This window comes from Cyclopterus lumpus, chromosome 7 (genome assembly GCF_009769545.1).
Source record: "Cyclopterus lumpus isolate fCycLum1 chromosome 7, fCycLum1.pri, whole genome shotgun sequence".
Classification (NCBI taxonomy): Eukaryota; Metazoa; Chordata; class Actinopteri; order Perciformes; family Cyclopteridae; genus Cyclopterus; species Cyclopterus lumpus.
In genome coordinates, this window is record NC_046972.1 from 14203713 (window position 1) to 14224063 (window position 20351).

General features: G+C 42.8%; 3 protein-coding genes across 10 annotated transcripts in view; 2 read left to right on the forward strand and 1 right to left on the reverse strand.

Moving 5' to 3' along the window:
• Window positions 1-11039, forward strand: part of LOC117733433 (leucine-rich repeat-containing G-protein coupled receptor 6) — a 34620-nt gene extending 23581 nt beyond the window's left edge. The window contains exons 5-18 of the mRNA XM_034537073.1: window positions 1732-1947; window positions 2123-2194; window positions 3794-3862; window positions 4277-4348; window positions 4463-4534; window positions 4973-5041; window positions 5407-5478; window positions 5770-5835; window positions 5947-6018; window positions 6461-6532; window positions 7059-7184; window positions 7888-8042; window positions 8616-8696; window positions 8793-11039. Of these exons, the coding sequence (XP_034392964.1) occupies window positions 1732-1947; window positions 2123-2194; window positions 3794-3862; window positions 4277-4348; window positions 4463-4534; window positions 4973-5041; window positions 5407-5478; window positions 5770-5835; window positions 5947-6018; window positions 6461-6532; window positions 7059-7184; window positions 7888-8042; window positions 8616-8696; window positions 8793-10039 (2461 nt within the window). The 3' untranslated portion in view covers window positions 10040-11039. The remainder of the gene's footprint in view (window positions 1-1731; window positions 1948-2122; window positions 2195-3793; window positions 3863-4276; window positions 4349-4462; window positions 4535-4972; window positions 5042-5406; window positions 5479-5769; window positions 5836-5946; window positions 6019-6460; window positions 6533-7058; window positions 7185-7887; window positions 8043-8615; window positions 8697-8792) is intronic.
• A 57-nt stretch (window positions 11040-11096) lies between these two features.
• On the reverse strand, window positions 11097-15707 carry LOC117733460 (ubiquitin-conjugating enzyme E2 T-like). Of its 6 annotated transcripts, none has more exons than XM_034537126.1 (7): window positions 15503-15707; window positions 12568-12677; window positions 12408-12477; window positions 12214-12319; window positions 11999-12097; window positions 11802-11885; window positions 11097-11437 (listed from the first exon to the last, which is right to left on the reverse strand). In XM_034537126.1, the coding sequence occupies exons 2-7, from the start codon at window positions 12674-12676 to the stop codon at window positions 11321-11323; spliced, it is 585 nt and encodes a 194-aa protein (XP_034393017.1). In that variant the 5' UTR covers window position 12677; window positions 15503-15707; the 3' UTR covers window positions 11097-11320. The 6 variants fall into 6 exon arrangements, with proteins under 6 accessions (XP_034393017.1, XP_034393018.1, XP_034393015.1 ...); XM_034537127.1 differs by lacking the exon at window positions 15503-15707 and adding an exon at window positions 14549-14662; XM_034537124.1 differs by lacking the exon at window positions 15503-15707 and adding an exon at window positions 12942-13739.
• Window positions 15708-15793: 86 nt separating this feature from the next.
• Window positions 15794-20275, forward strand: etv7 (ETS variant transcription factor 7). 3 transcript variants are annotated; one of them, XM_034537107.1, is made up of 8 exons: window positions 15794-16105; window positions 16265-16412; window positions 16545-16709; window positions 16793-16969; window positions 18630-18773; window positions 19258-19400; window positions 19541-19641; window positions 19739-20275. In XM_034537107.1, the coding sequence occupies exons 1-8, from the start codon at window positions 16073-16075 to the stop codon at window positions 19902-19904; spliced, it is 1077 nt and encodes a 358-aa protein (XP_034392998.1). In that variant the 5' UTR covers window positions 15794-16072; the 3' UTR covers window positions 19905-20275. The 3 variants fall into 3 exon arrangements, with proteins under 3 accessions (XP_034392998.1, XP_034392999.1, XP_034393000.1); XM_034537108.1 differs by having other exon boundaries at window positions 19315-19400; XM_034537109.1 differs by having other exon boundaries at window positions 16355-16412.
• The last annotated feature ends 76 nt before the right edge of the window (window positions 20276-20351 follow it).

Genomic DNA, 20351 nt, shown 5'->3' on the forward strand with positions numbered 1-20351 from the left:
ATGTGTCTCACTGTTTGGAACGTGCAATTACAACACAAAATGTTGAGTGCTGGAGACAAGACAGTGTTTTGAGACCCACAGGTTAAGCAGCGTAATCACCCCGGATGAGTTCCACAAGCCACATAAATCAAAAATATTCCTGTTTTTATAGATGTGACTCGATGGTAGTGAAACATGCTCCTTCAAGTGCCATCTGGAGAATTGAACTGGGAGGCATGTCCACAGATCTCCTGGATCATTTAAAAGAACTTTCTCTTTTGTTTCCATTTCTCTCTCATGTAATCATACCTCAGACTTTGATGTGATGGACAGGAAATAGTTGCCGCTTTATTGGCTTCTGTGAAACATTCCTGGTTTTGTCTGGACCTTCTGGAGACCTGGCAGGTCCACCCAGAGGAGCAATTATTATTTTGCCCTGGAGAACAAAACAGAAAGTTGAAGGGTCTTCCGTAGCTTTCATCCTGCGATTTGGGTCGGGGACAACCAATGTCTACAGTTGGAGTGCACAGGATGCACAAGGATGATGTTTAGCGCCGAAGAAAATGTGTGCTCAGGAAGTAGACAAGATGAAAATGTCTTGTGTGTGTGCGCATGCACACATTCATGTGCATTTGCATGCTGGAGGGTGTTTCCCTGTATGCCTGTGTGTGAGCATATTGCCAGTGTATACAGTTGTCGCTCCTGATGGAAAATGTCCCTGGGGAGAGTTCAGATTTCACTTTGATGATGCTATTTGTTTGGTAAAGCCTCCGAGGGGTGAGGAGGCTGAGGAAGGCGGAGCTGGAGCACCACAATCAAAGAACCACAGCAGAACATTTATACGGGAGGATGTTTGGAAGACGAACAAGAGTTAAGGAATGAGACGCAAAGGGGTTTGCAGCGGCTGGGAGTGCATCAAATGAAGATGTAGGAAACAAAATGTGAGTGTAAGAGGCGCCGGAGGGAGGAAAAGGAGATTAATGAATGAGTGTGAAGGGCCAAAGAAAGAAGAATAGCGAGAGGAAGTGGTCTCAGCTTGTCAACTCTGCCCAGAGGGGATCATTCATCACTATGGACAGTGTGTATGCATGTGTGCATTTACGTGGGGGTTGTGTGTCACAGTCCACAGTCATTGCCCGTGGATTGAGGAAACAGAGTGAAAGAGGGGACATAGGTTTGTTAGGTTTAAAGAGATAAAAGCACATGTGTGGGAGCATTTGTGTGTGTGTCCGGTGTTGTGTTTGTGTACGAGTGGTGGAAACGTCAAAGACTGATGGCGACAGCGGGACTCCAGTGGAAAGAATGAATGAGGGAGGAACAGCTGAAGATGCGTCTTAAACTGTTCCTCTTTCCATCTTTCCGCCTTTGCCCTTTTCCAGGCATTGAGGGAAGTCTGCTCACACAAGATAATTAGGATGAGGTAGAATAAAACCGTTCCGTCATAACTGTTCCTACACGTTTTGTGTTTTTCTCATCTTGCATTTCATACATGTCTATACTGGTGAAGCTAGACATGGCTTATTTAGCATGGGAATAAATCATAATGAGAAGCTTCTAAGACCCTGCAGCAAAGATGAAAGACGGAGAATAAAAGATGTATAATTCTCATAAAAGCCTTCCTGTAAGCCAAAGTGTTTAATTGCCACGACATACAGCCACTAATGCACGCACAAGCACGGTTGCAGATAAGCAAACATACTGTACTTAAACTTGGTGATTATCTCGCTGAGCTCAGTTCCTCTCACCCTGCAGGCGTCTTGATGCTAACCTGTTGTCTGAGGTTCCTGCTGGGGCCTTTAGGGGGGTTCGCTCCCTAAGACACCTGTGGTTGGACGACAACTCCCTCACAGAGATCCCGGGGACGGCTCTGGACTCTCTGCCCTCCCTGCAGGCCATGACACTGGCCCTCAACCAGATCACACACATCCCAGATTATGCATTCACCAACCTCTCCGCCCTTGTCGTTCTGTAAGTGACATCTTGATTTGTGTAGTTAAAACTCTCCTGAGTCTGGGTTTCTCAACTTACCAGAGAAAACATGCATTCCGTTGACATAGAACAGGGTGGTGGTGATTGCAGTGTGGAAACATTTTAGAGACCTTAATTTCTGATTTGTTTAAAAATATTTGTGGCCTTTTCCCAGGCATCTCCATAACAACCACATCCAGAGCATGGGTGCGAGATGTTTTGAAGGTTTGCACAGTCTGGAGACACTGTGAGTATCACACACTCAATCACAGACAGACGCACACGTGCATGTGCACATGCTTTTTAGATAGAAGTTTCTATTGCAAGTTCAACTCAAGACATTTTCACTATCTTGCACGCACGCACGCACGCACACACACACACACACACACACACACACACACACACACAAACTCCTGAAATGAATGTGTTTTTATAAATCTAATGTAATAATAATGATAATGATGAATGTCCTGGTAATTTCAACACGTATTTTCTCAAAACCATAACCAACAAATGAACGACAGGAATATGAATATGAAGATGAAACGTTTCTCTGATTATCTTGACGTAACATCAACACCTCTATGTTTTGTAAAAGTAATTGCTAATCGTTGTGGTCAAATATGGCTCCGCCTGGCTACAGTTGTTTGAGAGTGTGTGCCGTAGCTTTGATAATTGGATTGAAACCACACACTAATATGAAAACCACAGGAAACTAACAGCCTTATGACAGAGGTAGAGAAAGAAAGCGAGAGAAATTCACACAGTGCAACTGTGTCTCCTGCAACATTCACGGTGGTCTGATGAAAACCGTTTCTGGCATGCTGCTTAACAACCTGTTGAAATGTAAAAAAAAATCATGCGTTCCTTTTTATGGGCATGTGTGTGGGCACATGCGTGTGTGAGTGTGTGTGTGTGTGTGTGTGTGTGTGTGTGTGTGTGTGTGTGTGTGCGTGTGTGTGCAGATAAGCAAGTACTTCTGCCTGTGCACTCAAAAGCGCATGTCCAGCTTAACACTCAACTTAAAAGCCATTATGAAATGTGAGGGACCAGGGTGTAAGTCAGCGAAGCCATGCTTAAGGGGATGAAGGGAAACTAAAGAATGAGAAAAAGAGGGATGGAGCTCTCTGGACCAGAATAGTGTGTGTTAAAGTGTTTGAGCCGTCAGCCGCGAGCAGAGACCGATGATTCAGCGGGATAAGATGACAGGTGTCATTGACGTGGGGTTTGCACTGGTATGAGGGGTTAATCTCTCACAGCGGCTTCGCTTATGAGAAATACGAGAGACCATCTGCATGACCACAACCCTCCCCAACCCTTGTGTGTATTATAAAATCATTACTACGAGGAGCCGTCCAGGGGACTGCTGGAAAACAGAACTGCATATGCAAACAAGACATAGCAAACCCAGACAGATAGACATTTCGCAGTATCCTTTATATCCACAAACATGTACACTTTCCCCATGTTCACAAGCATATCTACAGTACATACTCAAGTACAGACAAAAATACCACCTGCGTATGAGCTGTGTCAACTAAATTGTAGCAATGATTGTTTTGATACAGCATTTCCTTGGTAACTAATCAGTGACAGACCTAAATAGTCAGGTCAGAGCAGCAAAGGTCAAAGGTCAAATCCAAACCTCACACTCTACAGCTGTCAGCCGCTCAGAGTGGAGAGGAAATGGCTGCGCATACATATGCAATCAGGCAGACTTTCTCACACACGGAAATACAGAATATCAAATATGGTTAAATTAGGATTGCAGAGAAATAAAACCTCCATCATGCCTGGGACTTTTTCAATCACCATTGTTTATCTTATTGTCTCTCTCTCTCAGGGATTTAAACTACAATGATCTGCAGGAGTTCCCTGTGGCCATCAGGACACTGAGTAAGCTTCAGGAACTGTGAGTACATAGGAAGACACAAACACACACACACACACCTGCCTGACATGACTATCATGGTTGCGTTATCCCAAGTAATCCCGTTATGTGATTTTAATGTGGCACTCGGATACAATCTCTCTCACCCTAAGCAGGTGCTGGCTACACACCCACGCACTCAAACGCCTGCACACACACACACAAACCATGTTTTCCCTCAGCTTCAGCAGATGTTCCACACTGCATATGTGACACAGATACAGTATATGTGTGCGTGTTTACATCTCATTTATCCAAAAATGTTTTTCAGCTGTGCACTGGCAGGTGCAACATGAGGACATACGGCTTGCCTCTCGGTCTTCTAAACTCACACACATTCACAAATCAGAAACATATTGATAATCTCTCTGACTAACTATGTTTTTATATTTGCAGGGGCTTCCATAACAACAATATCAAAGCCATCCCTGAGAGGGCCTTTGTGGGAAACTCTCAGCTCCAAACCATGTGAGCTTAATGCTTAATGCTACAATGTGCACATATTGTATTAAATAAACATTTCTAAACACAAATGAATCCAAATATGTCATAAGTAATTTTCCCTTTCTTTCTTTCCTGCAGTCATTTCTATGAAAACCCCATCCAGTTTGTGGGGAAGTCTGCTTTCCAGTTCTTACCTAAGTTGCACACACTGTGAGTATGCGGTCAGTAGAAACCATTCCAGTGAGTTAGCCCAATCACTGTTTAAATCATCCTCTGTCCCTAGCAGTGAGAGTTGAATGAACATGTGTAATGGCCTACTGAATGATGTTGTGTTAGTGTATTGCCGTGCTGATGTGGTAAGAGCGAGTGTGTTGTAAGAACATGTTGAATGGTGTGACTTATGATGTCTTTTGAGAAAGCCAATCACCCTGTGTTGATGTTGGAGGAAAGGTTTGATGGCTAAAATGAGCTGTTAGACAAAGTCTGTGTGTGTGTGTGTACGTGTGTGTGTGTGTGTGTGTGTGTGTGTGTGTGTGTGTGTGTGTGTCGGTGTGTGTGTGTGTGTGTCGGTGTGTGTGTGCGTGTGTGAGTAAGTTAGTGAGAGAGAGAGAGATTATTTTTCTGACACTTTTTTCCTTGTTGCTGCAGTTCTCTTAATGGGGCAACCCAGATTCAAGAGTTTCCTGATTTGAAAGGAACCACCAGCCTGGAAATTTTGTAAGTGTCTCCTTTATCCCCACAATCACACGTGTGGAATTATTTCATCTTGTGGGGATTCATCACATACAAAAGCAAATAATTTGAGAAGACAGAGATACAATCCTAAGAGTCCAAATACATGAGAGAAAAAGAGAGGAGAGCGATAAGGATAAGCAGAAAGAATATGTGCGTTTTAGGATTCTAGGAGAAAGGGACGGTACAGGACACTCAGAAACAGGAGGGGTAAGCTAGTTATGCAAGCCAGTGACAGGTTTGGCGAACCTACACAGCTTTCTGTCTGACCAAGTTAGACTCAGAACTGGGGAAGCCTTTCGCTTGCTTGCACTTCAACAATGATCAGAGGATTCTCCTTTTCTCTACAGGACGCTGACTCGGGCCGGTCTCTCAGCTCTCCCTCTGGATCTGTGTGAGCAGCTGCCTCGACTCAGAGTGCTGTGAGTACACACACAAATGGGAGGGAGGGGCGTGAGAGGTATAAAAACTGATACACAAAACCCAACTGTGGAGAGTTGTGCCACCAAGCAATCATTTGTACAGTCACTGTGCTATGAAATCCCCCTCCCCCCCCCCCACACACACACCACCCAAAACATTACTGTCCTGCTATACTGCCTTGCTCACAGAGCCGACTGTTAACTCAAATAATCCTGTCACCCCCATAATTTCCCACGGTATAAATCCACAGCTGGTCACTGTGTTTATATGTGCTTTGTGAATTGTTGTAGGGAGCTGTCCTACAACCAGATTGAAGATCTGCCCAGTTTTTACCACTGCTCTGCACTGCAAGAGATGTGAGTTCAACACCCAACACAATTGTACACACTATGCAGGAATCAACAACTGTTTACCTGCATTGTTTCCATTATTCCCATGGTCACCACCTGTGTATTCTTTCCTAACAGAGGGCTTCAGCATAACCTAATCAAGAGGATAGAGTCAAGCACCTTCCAGCAGCTCACTTCTCTCAGAGCACTGTAAGTCAACCTTCGTCAATACTGTTCAAATACATTGTCTAGATCAGTGGTTGCCAACCTTGGAATCAGGACCCCACCAAAGGGGTCCCAAGATATCTGAAGCTTCAACAGATGATTAACAGGAAAGGAAAGATGAAAAACGAAACATATAATTCTTCACCACCAAATTTTCCTGGAAGCTTTTTTCCTTGTTAATTACATGATCGTTTTACCTAAACAAATCAGTGGAAGGAAAATCACTAGTATCACTCATAGGATGAGATGTTTTAAGTAGACATTGGTTCATTTCAAGGGGTCCAAAGCCAAAAAGGTTCAGAAGCAACGGGGTCAAACTATGGCGACTTATGACTTACTACTGACATCTAGTGGTGATGGAGATAATATATTCATAGTGTAAATAAAATTCCTTTCTGTTCCTTAACTTTACTTTGACTTGTTTCAGTGATCTGAGCTGTAATATGATCGAATGGATCCACCTGGATGCCTTTGCTTCACTTCACTCTTTGATCAAACTGTGAGTAAACACATAATATACATTTCAATCACTAAGACTCTTCTCAGACTCTTTCATCTGGTCCTTCTGAAGTGTCACTCTCATCCCCTAGAAAGCATGCCAAATGAGTGCATCTTTGATTAAAGTGAAGATGTGAGTCAGAGCCTTCGCCTTAAACAAACACCCCATACTTGACTGTGTGTGCTGCAGAAAGCAAGTTGTCTTTGGCTGAGTCGAAAGAGAACACTGATATGCAATTATTGTTTGAATCTCATGGCCCCTTCTGTGGAGATTCTGTGGAGATTCATCTCAGGTCATGCCAATACAAACTTCTTCATTGTGTGAAGTATGCGTAGCTAAACAAGCAAAGTGTTATCTAGAGGGAATCTGATAGAGCCTTGTCTGAACAGTTTAAAATATCTATTAGACAAGGATGACCCTCGGCAATATGTGAAATGATAACACATTTTGTAAAGACTGACTTGGCCTGACCTGACACCCACCCTCTTCTGTTTCCTTCTTAATTTCTATTCCATATTTATCTCAGGGACCTGACGGAGAATCGTCTCAGCTCAGTGCCTGTTGCAGGTTTAGGGGGTCTCACCCATCTCAAGCTGAGGGGGAACACGGAACTATATGAGGCCTTCAGTCCTGATTACTTCCCCCGTATGAGGTAAAAACACACACACACCCCTAATGCTTCTTTATATTTTTGTTTCTCATCATAAACTTACGTAAGATGACTACTTACCCAGGTGTGTAACCTGTGGCTGTAAAGAACAATTTATCACTTCCCATCCCTTCAATTATCCTTCCTCTCAAAATGTTCTTCAATATACAAAAGCAGCCATGCATGGTTGACAATGCACTAATTACACTGCATCCCTGCAAGCCATTCCTGAACTAAACTTCCACAATGAGGAAGCAGCAAGTTAATTCTTGTTACTAAGATCCCTGAAGGCCTGGAAAGGTGCAGTGAAAATAAATAAAGAGTTTCAAAGATATAGGAGATGGCAGGTGATCAAGTGGCAATGTCATTACTGTCAATCATCATCCAAAACAGTACTCCTGGGAGAGCCATTACAAACACACTGTATATGAACAGTAAATATTTGCGTACAACCATCCAGACCTCAGAAACATTTCCCTATAGATTATGGGTTATTTTGCTATATTTTTTCTATGTACTCAACAGATTCATAATCACTTGGGGATGCTTTAAAGCATGGCAGATTGCATGTAATGGTTAAGCGAGTAATGCTCACGCTCACATTCAAATGAATATGTGCACCTTTCTTTGTGCACTTGTTAAACCATCTGCTGTGGCATTGTTTTTCTTGGTCAATTGTCAATACTGTTTCATCTGTTGGTTACAGGGTAATAGAGATGCCTTATGCCTACCAGTGCTGCGTGTATGGTTCCTGTGATAGCTACAAGCCAACTGGTCAATGGGACACGGAGCAGGGCAACCCTGACGAGGACATACACAGGAGGACCGTGGCTATGTACCCTATCCACGCTGACACGCACTGTGAGAAAGCACTCCCTTACAACGTCTGTGTGAGCACATGCACAGTACACCACACATGGCGCGCACGCGGGACAGAGGGGTAAAATTATAGACAGGAATCTGAGGCCATATGTGTGGGCTCATTGCCAAAGTATTGACACAAGCCCACTTGAAACATGTCAGTGCCTCGCTGAAACCACAGCTAAATGGCAGCTGACACACACTTACACTTGAGTAGTAGGGAATTAAATATAGACCGAAATTAAGTTGAAATTAAAACCATCATACCCAAAATCAAGAAGTGCGTGGTGTATCAAAAGATACAATAACAAAAGATTAAACCATGACGCATCACCGATTAAAATGTATTTGCCTAAAATTGTTATAAAAACAGTCATGTCAAGTGCCCATTATTTTCTACAAATATTCTTGTTAATTTCATTGCAAAAGAATGTTGAATCACCTCCTTTAGTGCACCAACCCCATGACGCCAGTACCACACACAAATTAACTGTGTGCTGTGTATATGTCCATATGCAGACTACGCTGTCATAAAACCCGACACAAACTAACCTGGACAATGCTTTATTCCAGATGACCCTGACCTGGAGGAGTTCCAACTAGAAATAGAGGAATCCAAACTACAAACCAGTGTCCAATGCACACCAACTCCAGGTAACTGAAATTACACAGTGCTGGTCAGGCTGTTATCAATTATCTTGCACATAACTTTGTCACTACAGTGTAAGGAAATTGATTTGTGTGTTGCAGGTCCTTTCCGCCCCTGTGACTCTCTGTTGGGGAGCTGGCTGGTTCGTGTGGGCTTGTGGTCCATCTCCTTGGTGTCTCTTCTGGGGAACTCCCTCCTGCTGCTCTCCCTCTTCGGCTCACCCGGCTACCTGTCACCGCTCCGCTTCACTGTGGCCTGCATGGGGGCTTCCAACCTGCTGACGGGTGTGTGTACATGCACCCTGGCCCTTGTGGATGCTCTAACCTTGGGAGAGTTTGGTCACCACGGTGCCCGCTGGGAAGGGGGTCCTGGCTGCCAAGCAACAGGATGGGTCTGGGTGTTTGCGTCTCAAGCAAGCGTGTTGCTGCTGACTCTGGCAGCTGTGCAGTGTGGAGTGAGCGTGACATGTGCCCGTGCCTATGGGAAGTCCCCATCCCTTGGGAGTGTGCGCACATGTGCACTTTTCTGCCTAACTCTCTCCCTCACTCTTGCTTCTCTCCCACTGGTAGGAGTTGGGGAGTACGGGGCCTCGCCTTTCTGCCTTCCCTCCCCTCTGCCACCCCCGTCCTCTCGACTACCATCCTCCCTTGGCTTTCCCTTAGCGCTTATTATGATGAACACCCTGTGCTTGCTCATAGTCACAGGCTCATACATTCGCCTTTACTGGGAGTTACTTAGGGGAGAGTGTGAGGGCTTGTGGGACTGTGCTATGATTAAACATGTTGCCTGGCTAATATTTACTAATGGCCTCCTATATGTACCCGTAGCTTTTCTCTCCCTCTGCTCCCTGCTGGGTCTCCTATCACTGGGCGAAGAAGTGCTTAAATCAGTTCTCCTGCTTCTTCAGCCCCTGCCTGCCTGCCTCAACCCCCTCCTCTTCCTACTTTTCACACGAGACCACACCCAGTTCTTCTTCTGGCCTCACCCCAAAGCGCGTCCACAGCTACGCCGGGACCGCACACTGGACTCGCTGGTTTCTGTGGAGACAGAAAAAAGCTCCTGCTCCGATTCATCGACACAGGTGTCACTTGCTGACGCTGACGCCCTTTACAGTGGGGGGTCTTCTCTCCAACCCCAACTGGATCTAATCAGGTTTTCCCACTGCTCCACTTCTTCCTCTGTTCCTCTCATTCCCTGCCAGATTCCTACAGCCAGAGATAGAGACAGGGTGACAGGAGGGAGCCTAAACGACGAGGAATGCCTCAAGAGTTTAGATCAAGATGTGATTCATAACACTTGCCCCCTGTATCACTCATCTATGAGTGCCTCTCTTACTTCTCATCCATGAACCTCCAAGCTAGCTGGGACACTATGGACACTAAAGGACCACCACTGAACAGCAAGACCCTCTCTGGGTTATCAATCCTCAAGAACCTCAGCATGTGTCCACAGAGACCGTAGAGTACTCTAGAGACGTCTTTGAGAACACAACAAAGTGCCTCTGAAAATGGAGAGTGCAACTAAAAGTTCCCTTCAAAGTAAAGACTATTAAAAAGGAAACACCCCACTACAACATGTCTGTTCAAATAAAAGGACAATTGCAGACACTCCCCAGTGGACTGCTTGAGTCATGGACTACGCATCAGACAAATCAATGGTTAAGCCAGCGGGAATTAAGGTAGAACCAGTAGAAATGCAAGAGTAAATGTTGTTTTCTGAAATGTGATCATGAGACATGCAGCTTAGAGGTTACAGATTGTTTGGTTATATTTTAAGTGGAGTTATCGTATTATTATTTTAAATACAAGTTCTCTGCTATTGCTAAGGTCTGCTTCAAAGAAAGGGAGTCACAACAGGATTTTTTCTTTACCAGACTAAGCTACTGTTTTTTTTTTATTCACAGAAATGTTATAGTCAGATATTTCTTTGCAACTGTGTAATAGCCGTTGTTCTTTTTTTTTTTTGTGGGAGCAAAATGCAAAAGATTCATAGTTTCCATGATTCTTTCTCAAATATGCAAATCTGCCCAATATGATGCAAGCAGTTATACAGACTGAATGGGATGTAGCTATCTTTCTACAGACATTAGAGTAGGCTAGCAATATGTACATACAAAGTAACTACCTCTGAACTAGCATGGTATTGACTCACTACAGACTTATGATGTTTGTCTCCCTTTTTATATGACAAACAGCAAATATATAATTTTATATATTAAGAAATAAATCCTTAGTTTGTAAAAAAACAACTTGCTATTTAGGATGTACATACTTTGTATACAACTGGTATGCATATGTTTGAATAAAATTATTATCTTCATACTGTATATACCATCAACCACTCCGCTTATGCCATTACTGTGAAACACACATGCTCACAACACAAAAAGTCTGTAATACATGAAATTAGTTCAATCAATTAGTGTTAAAATAAACTTTATTATCACGAGACAAACATACAAATGTATACATATAAATATGTGGCTATTACTGTATTACATAGCAATACATATATAGTGAAAATAGGTAGATATTGGCACGAAATAAAAAATCGTACTCTTTGCAAACAGGTGTGTAAGGAGTGTTTGCTCTGGAAAAGAGACCTGTGGCTCTGACGAGCGAGATGGAAACTACACACAAGTTTTCTTTGGCGGCTCCACTGCCTCCTGGTACACCTCGAAAGCCTCCCTTTTGCGGGATGAAGCTTTCGAATCTGGAGTATTGTCCTTGTTGCCCTTCAAGACTCCCTGAACAAAGACGATTACAAACTATTTTAGACAATGGCACCACATTGCCAATATATACTCCCCCACATTTAAATATAAATTAAACATTCGGCATCACCATGTTGTAAATCAATATTCAGTTAGTAGAATTATTGAGGGACAACAGCACCACCCTGTGGGCAAAATATATCACGACATAGAACCAATACCATGATGGACAGCGTACAGTGTACACTGTACAGTGCTGTGGAGCAAGTGACCCACTAAGAACAATGGAACTTATCCAAGGTCAGTACATAATGTAATTAAAAGATGAAACCTGTTTCAACCATGTACAACAGTAAAGAAATTACACCTGCTTCACCAATAAATCTGAAACACTTACCATGTTCTTCTGAATAGCATGTTCTTGTGTCCACTTCCTGGCTTTCTCCGTGAACAGCTGTTTGTTGTATTTGAACTCTGATGACTGCATTAATATTCACAAAAACAAATAAAACCACGACAGTGTGATTGAGTTTTAAAATGATGTTACTCCAGCAGAGTATGACAGATGTGTATAAAATATTATGCGTTACTCACTATATCAGCCATGAGTGGGTCATCTGGATTGGGCTCAGTCATGAGGAGCTGAATGGAGGTGAGGACTGTGGAGATATTTAGGGATGGCCTCCAGGCACCCTTAATAATAAATAAATAAACAATATTACAAATCTAACCGCAGACAAAGAAAACTAGATGACAGACGTGAATTCAAAACAGCTTTGTGTTTTTTTTAAATTATTGATAAATCCAACCTTTGGTGGGAGTTTGAGGGCATCGTGGCAGATACGTCCTGAATTGTCGATGTTTGGGTGGTAGATGGGGGTCAAGAATCGCATTTTGGGAGGTTCAAACGGGTACCTGCAAGAGAAAAACAGCAGGGCAAGTGTTTATAACGTGAACATGGGGAGAGGGAACACACAGATGCTTAAACTTTGAGAACACGTACCTATCTGGGACATTAATCTCCAAGGAAAAGAGTCCACCTTCATATGGAGTCCCGGTTCCGCCCACTATCTCTGTACGTAAAACGATAAGACGTGATGAGGTAGCTGGAAGACAGACATGTACGTGGTGAATTATTGAGAACACATCGCGAGAACACGTACGTGCCCGGAGGTCGTCTATCCGCTCCTCGGTCTGCCAGCATGTGATCCCGGGAGGGGGCTCGGTGCTCAGCATCTGAAGCTCGCGCTTCAAACGGGAGGCCTTCTGCATTCTGCTCCGGGGGGGGGGGGGGGGGAGAGAAAGGAGGATGAGTCTGAACGCAACACAAACAAAGTCGCGAGACTGGGCCCGCGTGCGTTTCTGTTGGTTAACCTGTTCGTTTGGACCAGACAGGCAGTTCAGCTTGTTGCTTTGCGCTTCACGTTTCACGCTTTAGCCTGATGACGTTCAATCGTTACTTCTTTGAGGAATCCAAGAACCACACCGTAGTCACACAAATGTGTTATATACTCGATATTAAATCCCAATAAATTACTTTTATCCGGTTTCAGCCGCTGGCATCCACTCAACGGGCGCTTTTATAGCGCCAGTCTGTTTTGGATTTTCTTCTTCTTCTTCTTCTCAAACGTTTCTCGGCGGTTGGCGCTGCATTAGCGCCACCAGCAGGACTGGAGTGTGGGGGACGGGACCATGCAGGGGAAATACATACAGAAGTCTTGCCTGCTGTTTCTCCCCCCCAAGGGTGATGACAATGAAAAGTCACGGTGTTTCCCCTCCTTATTGCTTGAAGAAGGTGATTTATGTTGATATTGTGTTTTTATTTCTAGTTATGTACATGTTTGAATGTTTCTGTTTGGCTACAGTTTGTACATTTTCCAGTTGGGGGCTTGCCTATTTTAATATAAAGTATGGTTGAGACCGTAAGTCTATTCTCAGATGGTTGATGATGTTTTCTTCCCTTTGTTTCAAGCCCAGCATCCTTCCAGAATGTATATTATATATATATGTTTTCCAGTTTCATTATAATCCAGTTTCATTATAATCCCAAAACCACAGTATTGATTGTGCACCTGTCCTCATGAATACAGTGGCGTTAGCTTTGCATTATGAAACTTGTAGATCTACATACCGGTACTTAATTCTGACTGTTTGTTTGGCTTGACTAAAGCATTTGTTAGTCAAGATACATTTCTGATCATGTATTTGTTTATTACAAAACTTTATAAAATTCCTATCTTCAAAAATTATAACTTGACTCATTAATGGATCAATACAAAACCTACTGATCACAAAAGTGGTTAGACTGCACACAATCTCACAGTTGGTTTGTTTTCAATCTCATTTTGAGGCAGTAGCATAGATAGCCTGAAGAGTAATGTATTTGTGCCGTGTGTCTTCCATTCTGACATCAGTGAAGCCAGTGTCTCTCAGAGCTGCCATGTAGGCCTCTGGCCGCCAGTTCTCCCCTGGCAACACTTGCTTTGCTGCGATAGCAGCAACACTTGACAGCCTCAGCACGGCCACCATCACACCGCCTGGGTGGGTTCAGGAGAGAACCATAAAAAAGACAGTGATTGCTTAGAAAGTCCAAACTAGGTAATAAATCACTTGACATTCTAAGACATGTTTTATTTTGAACAACAAATGTGCTTCGAAGTGGCACATTTGTTGGTCTTACTGACAACATCATGTCCCACCTGGTTTCATTACACGGTGTATCTCTGTGGCTCCCTTCCTGAGATCAGGCCAGAAGTAGTAGCAGTTACAATGAAATACTCTATCCACAAGGCTGTCTGCCAGAGGCATTGCTGCTACATCACAGTGGTGTAGAGTCACTTTCCCACTGGCCACAAATGCCTTCAATCGCTTACTTGCCATCTGTACAGAACAGAAAGAGAGAAATGTTCTACTTTTCCAAATGAGAGTAATGTCTGCCCCCTAAGAATAGGCTCCAATACAGTCCCAGACTAGCGGCCCAGCTGATGTTCTACCAGCTTGTGTTGGTTGTGTTCCTTACAGAGAGGCTTACAGTTTGTGTGGCTAGGCATGATAAAAGACAGTTTGTAACAATCTTCAAGACGTGCGTGCGATAAGAAACTCTAATTTAAATACTTTATTCCACTGTCAGTATTTATACTTCACCTGATGCATGTATGCTGAGTAATCCACCCCTATAAGCCGGCCTGTGGGCTCTGTGAGGAGTTTGGCTGCTGACTGCAGACCCAGACCAGGGCCGTGACCCAGCTCCAGCACTGTGTCCACAGGTTGGATCCCACACAGCTGCACAGCACTCTCTTCAAGAATGTGGTTGCACACTTGGAGGTACCTACTGACCAGCCACCCTGCCACTGTACGTGTCGGGTGGCCCAACTGTTTCCCTATTTTTTCAGCCCACATCACTAGAGAAATATTACAAAACAAGTTGTATACAGGTGGTTACAAAACTATTTCAGAGATTAACAACCACAAAATACAATGCAAATCATTGTAACTCGCTTCAGTCATCGCCATGTTGAGAGTCTTGTCAAACAGACCTCATCCACAACTCATGCAAGCAAGGTGCTGAAAGTCATCTTATAAATCCAAGTTGTTTGCCCGCTTGGCAGCGCCTGAAGGGCAGAGAGGCACAGCAGTGTGAATACTGGTAGTTATATTGTGGTGAGTGAGCAGTAAGCAGGCGTCAATGGGAATGTGAGTGACAGCAACCAGAATACAAAATGTGCTGTGGACAGACAGAGGCGCACTCTCACGCACAGACAAACACATGACTGAACAATACCTCTCACCAGGCTTATGCTAGGCAGAGATTATGACAACATGCTTTACTACACATAATACTTAGATTACTTCGAGAAACTTCCATTCTCTGGGAGAACAAAAACTGGGCAAAAGCGGAAAAGATTTCCTTAAAAAAAAATTTCCATTTGACGACATCAGGGTCTGACAGTCTGCCAAGTGCAGTCCTGGTTTTGGTCCTCCTGTGCCCCATATCTAGTCTAATGGTAAGACCATGTTCTGCATGCGTGGTCTTTACTTAAATGTTGCTGATACAACTTGTATTAAATGGCGGTTTTGAATACTTCTTCTACCGCTTACCTAGTGTGTTGCTTAACAGTGTGCTCGTTGTTGTTTGGTCTTCTTCCGGTATATCTGTGAGAGGAGGTGGAGCTCCGACGACTCCTTATGCTTCATTGGCGCACGCGCTACTCCTGTAGTTTGCCATAACTTATCCACACTCAAAATTGCTTTCCGTATTCAAATCCAATTTTTCCAAAAAGCAATTTTTTCTCATACTTAATTTATATAAAATGCAATGTATACAATGTATGCAACGCGCGTGTAAATATGCTACTGAATTGCACTCTTATCAAGTGCAGTCAAATGTTGTTGGAAATGTCCTCCGCCAATGCTTCCGTCAATCAGTCTATTTTGCACACACCCCCTGCAATGATTATGTTTCTTTCGTTTTCATTTCCCGGAAAGGTCGAATGAGAAAATAGTGGAGTTTTAATTATTTCTCAGTTTCTTTCTTCATTTAATATGGAGTTTTGGGAGGTTTGATATGGAGTGCATTTAATTTATTGAAAAGGTTATAGGTCTGCTTTTAAGGAAACCATCCTTTTTGTTTTTAGTACAGTGTAGTCGAACAGATAGAAGCGCATTTCCATGGAGAAAATATTTCCGTTACGTTTGGTCAAGGTAAGGTCAAAAAAGCTTTCAATTTTATTCTATGGCTAATGCTACTGAAAATGTAACTTTTATGTAAAAAGTTTCACAATGACTTTGTTATTGTTTCTCTGTCACTAATTAAGTGGTGTATAAAGTGTTCTTACGGGCATGCGTGTGGATGTTTTTCAGCAAGAAAACAGAGAAAACAGTCCCCCATCCATAATGCATGAAAGGCAAGTTAACGTTCCTCTCAGTATGCATCATTCCCCCCCTAACCAGCTTCCCTTGATCAGTCCTCCCACACAGGAAGACCTGTGGCATCTACCTGGACAACTGCGTGAGTCACACTCTCTTACCTGCATGGAAGATATACCACTCCAACAATTGCATGCAGCAAAGTAAATGCAGCTGCCATTACTAAAGCACAAACGCCTTGTGTAACTTTGAATTTTGTGTATATGCTTTCAAGGAATAAACCCATCTCTGTGGAACAAAGAGGATGTTGGCCACTGGCTCCACTGGGCTCAGAAGGAGTATTCACTGCGCCGGCCTGAAAGGGGACACTTTGAGATGAACGGGCGAGCTCTGTGCCTGCTCACCAAGGAAGACTTCAGACGCCGATGCCCCAACTCGGGTAGAAATGATCTGCATGCTTCTGCAGAGTATGCTGAATGGTTTTAAGGCTGTGTTTTCATAATGCACTCTTCTTTACCACAGGTGATGTTCTGTATGAGATCCTTCAGTGTGTAAAACAGCAAAGGAGGAGTGTTGTCTGTGACCCTCCAAATTCGTCTCCCTCCGTTGAAACTGGACCCATCCAGAACCAAGTCAGCTGCCAGATACCCACTCAGAGTGTCCAAGAGCCTCAGCCTCCTGCAGTCAATGATGTCCAAGGTCAGCACTTCATATTTAAACATATAGCCAACATAATCAGTTCTCAATCACTCTCAATAAAGTCAAACACATTGCAGGGAACAAATTAGCAGGAGGATACAGATACAGACAGCAAAACAAAAATATCAAGCCAAATAAATAAAATAAAACTTAGAGGTGCTCAATAGGAATTTCATGGCAAAACTATTGACTACACACAGCTCTCAACATGGTGACAGCTGAGCCGGCAACCAGCAGCAAACATAGCTAACAGCACTTACAGTGCAAACAACAACAACAACAACAACAGAGCTAACAGTGTTTTCCTGTGGGCATTTTGGAGGGTGGGTTTTACGCTTCAGCAACGCAGTTACAGCAAAGAACAGAGTGGCGGCCATTAGCTAGACAGTGGGACACTGAGACTCTGATGCACTAAAATGTGCACGTGTCTGGATAGTTGAAGTAAGCGGCCCATAATCCCACAAAAGCCACTAGAAAAGGTAGATATTACTCCACCATATCTTTATATCGCAAATAGTTATTAGTGCTGGGAATTACACATGTTGCACCTTTTTAATCATATAATAGAACATATCTGGACAACAATGTATTGACATTGAGGTCAGATTGTTATGTAGCCTACTGTATGCAGAGTGCATGGATGTGCAAAGAACACACATATACTATTCATACACAGACAAAGCTGATTTGAGTTAATGGTGTGTGTATCAAACCAAACTTGTTTATCCTGGATAGATTGTGGGTGTGATTGGCCTACTTCCTGATCAGCAGGTGCAAACACATCATCCAGGAATTCATGCTCTCTCGATATTTTACTGTACTTATTGGGAAATCGGTCAGCTTCTTTTTCCCAAACATGAAACCCTGACCAATGCATGTTCACCCTCAACCCATTTGACCAGCATAAAGGTGGATGGTTCATGTATTAATGGGGTTAAAGATGTAACTATTATGCCAAAAGACATGTAACAGCCCTGCAATTAAAAAAATTATATAACAGTGCAATTAATGATTCTTAATCTGGAAACAGACAATTTCAGTGTGCTACATTTCTGTCAACAGCATTGTAATGTTGTTAATGGTCCAGATGTTGAGAAGTAAATGTAAAACATTTGTTTTTTAGATGCACACAGATACATAATGGGGGGACCAAAAACTCACTAAAAACTGTGCATGAGTACAGGTTCTGAGTACATTTACTTTGTTACTGGACACTTCTGGTTTAGACAAGTGTACCTCTCATTAGAAGAATACAAATGCACACAAGTTTGCCACCATTTAAAAAAATGTGCTTTCCATTGTAAGAAGTAGCCTGTGTGCCAGTGGCTGTGGTTACTTGGAATCCAACGAATGTACAACTCCAAAACATTGACTTTGTGCTCCATATTGTATCTAGTGAAATGTGTGCATTGCTTTTGGTAAACCCATGAATGTACAATGTTTAAACTCTTGTAAAACCACTTTTGCTTTCAGTTTAGCTCTTTGTCACAGCTCCTCACATTCCTATTTCACAGTTTACACACACTTACGCATTCTAGTGGATATCACAAACAACAATATCAGAAACACAGCGTCCTGCAGTTATAATTATTTACTGTGATGTCTGACTTAGTGTCCCTCTCTCTTTGTTTCTTTGTATATTTCCTTCTCTCTCTATTAGATGGATCAGTAGCTGTCTCTCCATTGCTCCACAACCAAGTTCATTGTCTGCCCCAAACTGCGAGTGTAATCCAGGAGCCGCTCAACCTGTCCAGTCGAGAGAAGCCAAAGAGCCCAATGCACAAAGCCAACGGTCGCATCCCAGGTAACTTAACTTTTTTACAGCTGTACTGCAGTATTCACCTGGTAAATACACATGAACATATGTATTCTGTTTGAGAGGAGGTGCACAACTATGTTACAAATTGCAACTCCTTTTTTAAACTGTAAAATGCAAGTTCGACCACTAGGTGGCAGACAAACTCCTAGACACAAATCTGATACTCTGTTCTTCGAGAAAATGAGATGCTCTTCCTCGCAAACTAAAAAGGTTAAGTCCAATATTTAGCTGCACCACATTTTCACTTTCTTGGTTATTCTTGGTGTCTTAGTGTCTTGTAACATGTCTTAAGTGCTTTAAGAGTGACACGCTTATGGATACATGCATGCTACCATATGAACACATCGTTGTATTTGAAGTTATATTAGTTATATTATGGCTACTTAATAGAACTTTAAAAAACAATAACTGCTGATCGTAATACTAGTTTTTGCAACACGTGTCTTCTTGCTGTTGTAATGATGACCAGAGTGTAGACTGCTGTGGGACTATGTGTATCAGCTTCTGTGTGATGACCGTTACCAAGAATACATCCGATGGGAGGACCGGAACAACCTGGTGTTCAGGGTAGTCGACCCCAACGGACTGGCACGTCTCTGGGGAAACCACAAGGTGAGCACCCAGGCCGGTGTGGTAGATCTTACAGGGAACATGAACACAGAGGCGGAGAGACAAAACAGCAAAAACAGGACATGGTAGCAAAATAAATGTTGTAGCACAGGCGTTTGATGATGTGTGATTTCTTTTCACAGAATCGAGATAATATGACCTATGAGAAAATGTCTCGGGCTTTGCGACACTACTACAAACTCAACATCATTAAAAAGGAGCGAGGACAAAAACTCCTCTTCAGGTCTCTGTCCTTTTTTCCTAGTGTCATTCTCCCCCTAGCTCTTCCTCAGAATAGCACATTCATTTAATGTTATGGCCTTTTCTCTGCCTCCCCTCAGGTTTCTGAAACTCCCACAAAACAACAAGAAGTCACAGGTTGTTGAGTCCCAAGAATATACTCCACCTCAGGACAGGGACTTTTCAGACAGCGGTCCTACACATGAGTTCTGTGAGGACCATTTTGAGGTTTCCCCTGATCCTGCTTCACCACAGCATCCACCATAGAAAACAAAACAATCTATTAAGTGTCCTAAACACATGGAGAATACAAGAACACAAATGATTAGTAGAATGGAGATCTGTTTTCAGAAAATTGTTTTCATGTACAGCTTTAACAAAATGCATTGCTATGTATTTTTTTAAAGAATAATTGCACATTGATCTTGCTTTTCATTTTGCTGTGAAGCAGTGTATCTATTACTGTTATCAGAACGAACACTAAAGGACGAAAATATTCAATTTTCAAACAGCCAAATGAACTTCATAACTTAAATTTCCCAGGCTTGCTCAAGATACATACACAAAATGCACATTGTTTTCATATACTGTATAAGTCTTGCAGATTGTTGTTACAATAAATAGGATGAGAAAGGGTGGAATGATTTTTCGCATTTAAATGTATTGTGTTGAGGGTTAAATGACAGAATCTGCTCTGGAGCAGGTTTGAGATAA

What these genes read in the sequence shown, in the direction of transcription:
- LOC117733460 (XM_034537122.1), bottom strand. Translation starts at nt 14,803, where the DNA reads ATGTGGGCTGAAAAAATAGGGAAACAGTTGGGCCACCCGACACGTACA. An exon ending in ACTCAGCATACATGCATCAG is followed by an intron (nt 14,285 to 14,548) that starts GTGAAGTATAAA and finishes TGTTCTGTACAG; the next exon opens with ATGGCAAGTAAGCGATTGAA. An exon ending in ACACCGTGTAATGAAACCAG is followed by an intron (nt 13,942 to 14,103) that starts GTGGGACATGAT and finishes GAACCCACCCAG; the next exon opens with GCGGTGTGATGGTGGCCGTG.
- etv7 (XM_034537107.1), top strand. Translation starts at nt 16,073, where the DNA reads ATGGAGAAAATATTTCCGTTACGTTTGGTCAAG. An exon ending in TGCAGTCAATGATGTCCAAG is followed by an intron (nt 16,970 to 18,629) that starts GTCAGCACTTCA and finishes TCTCTCTATTAG; the next exon opens with ATGGATCAGTAGCTGTCTCT. An exon ending in GTCTCTGGGGAAACCACAAG is followed by an intron (nt 19,401 to 19,540) that starts GTGAGCACCCAG and finishes TTCTTTTCACAG; the next exon opens with AATCGAGATAATATGACCTA.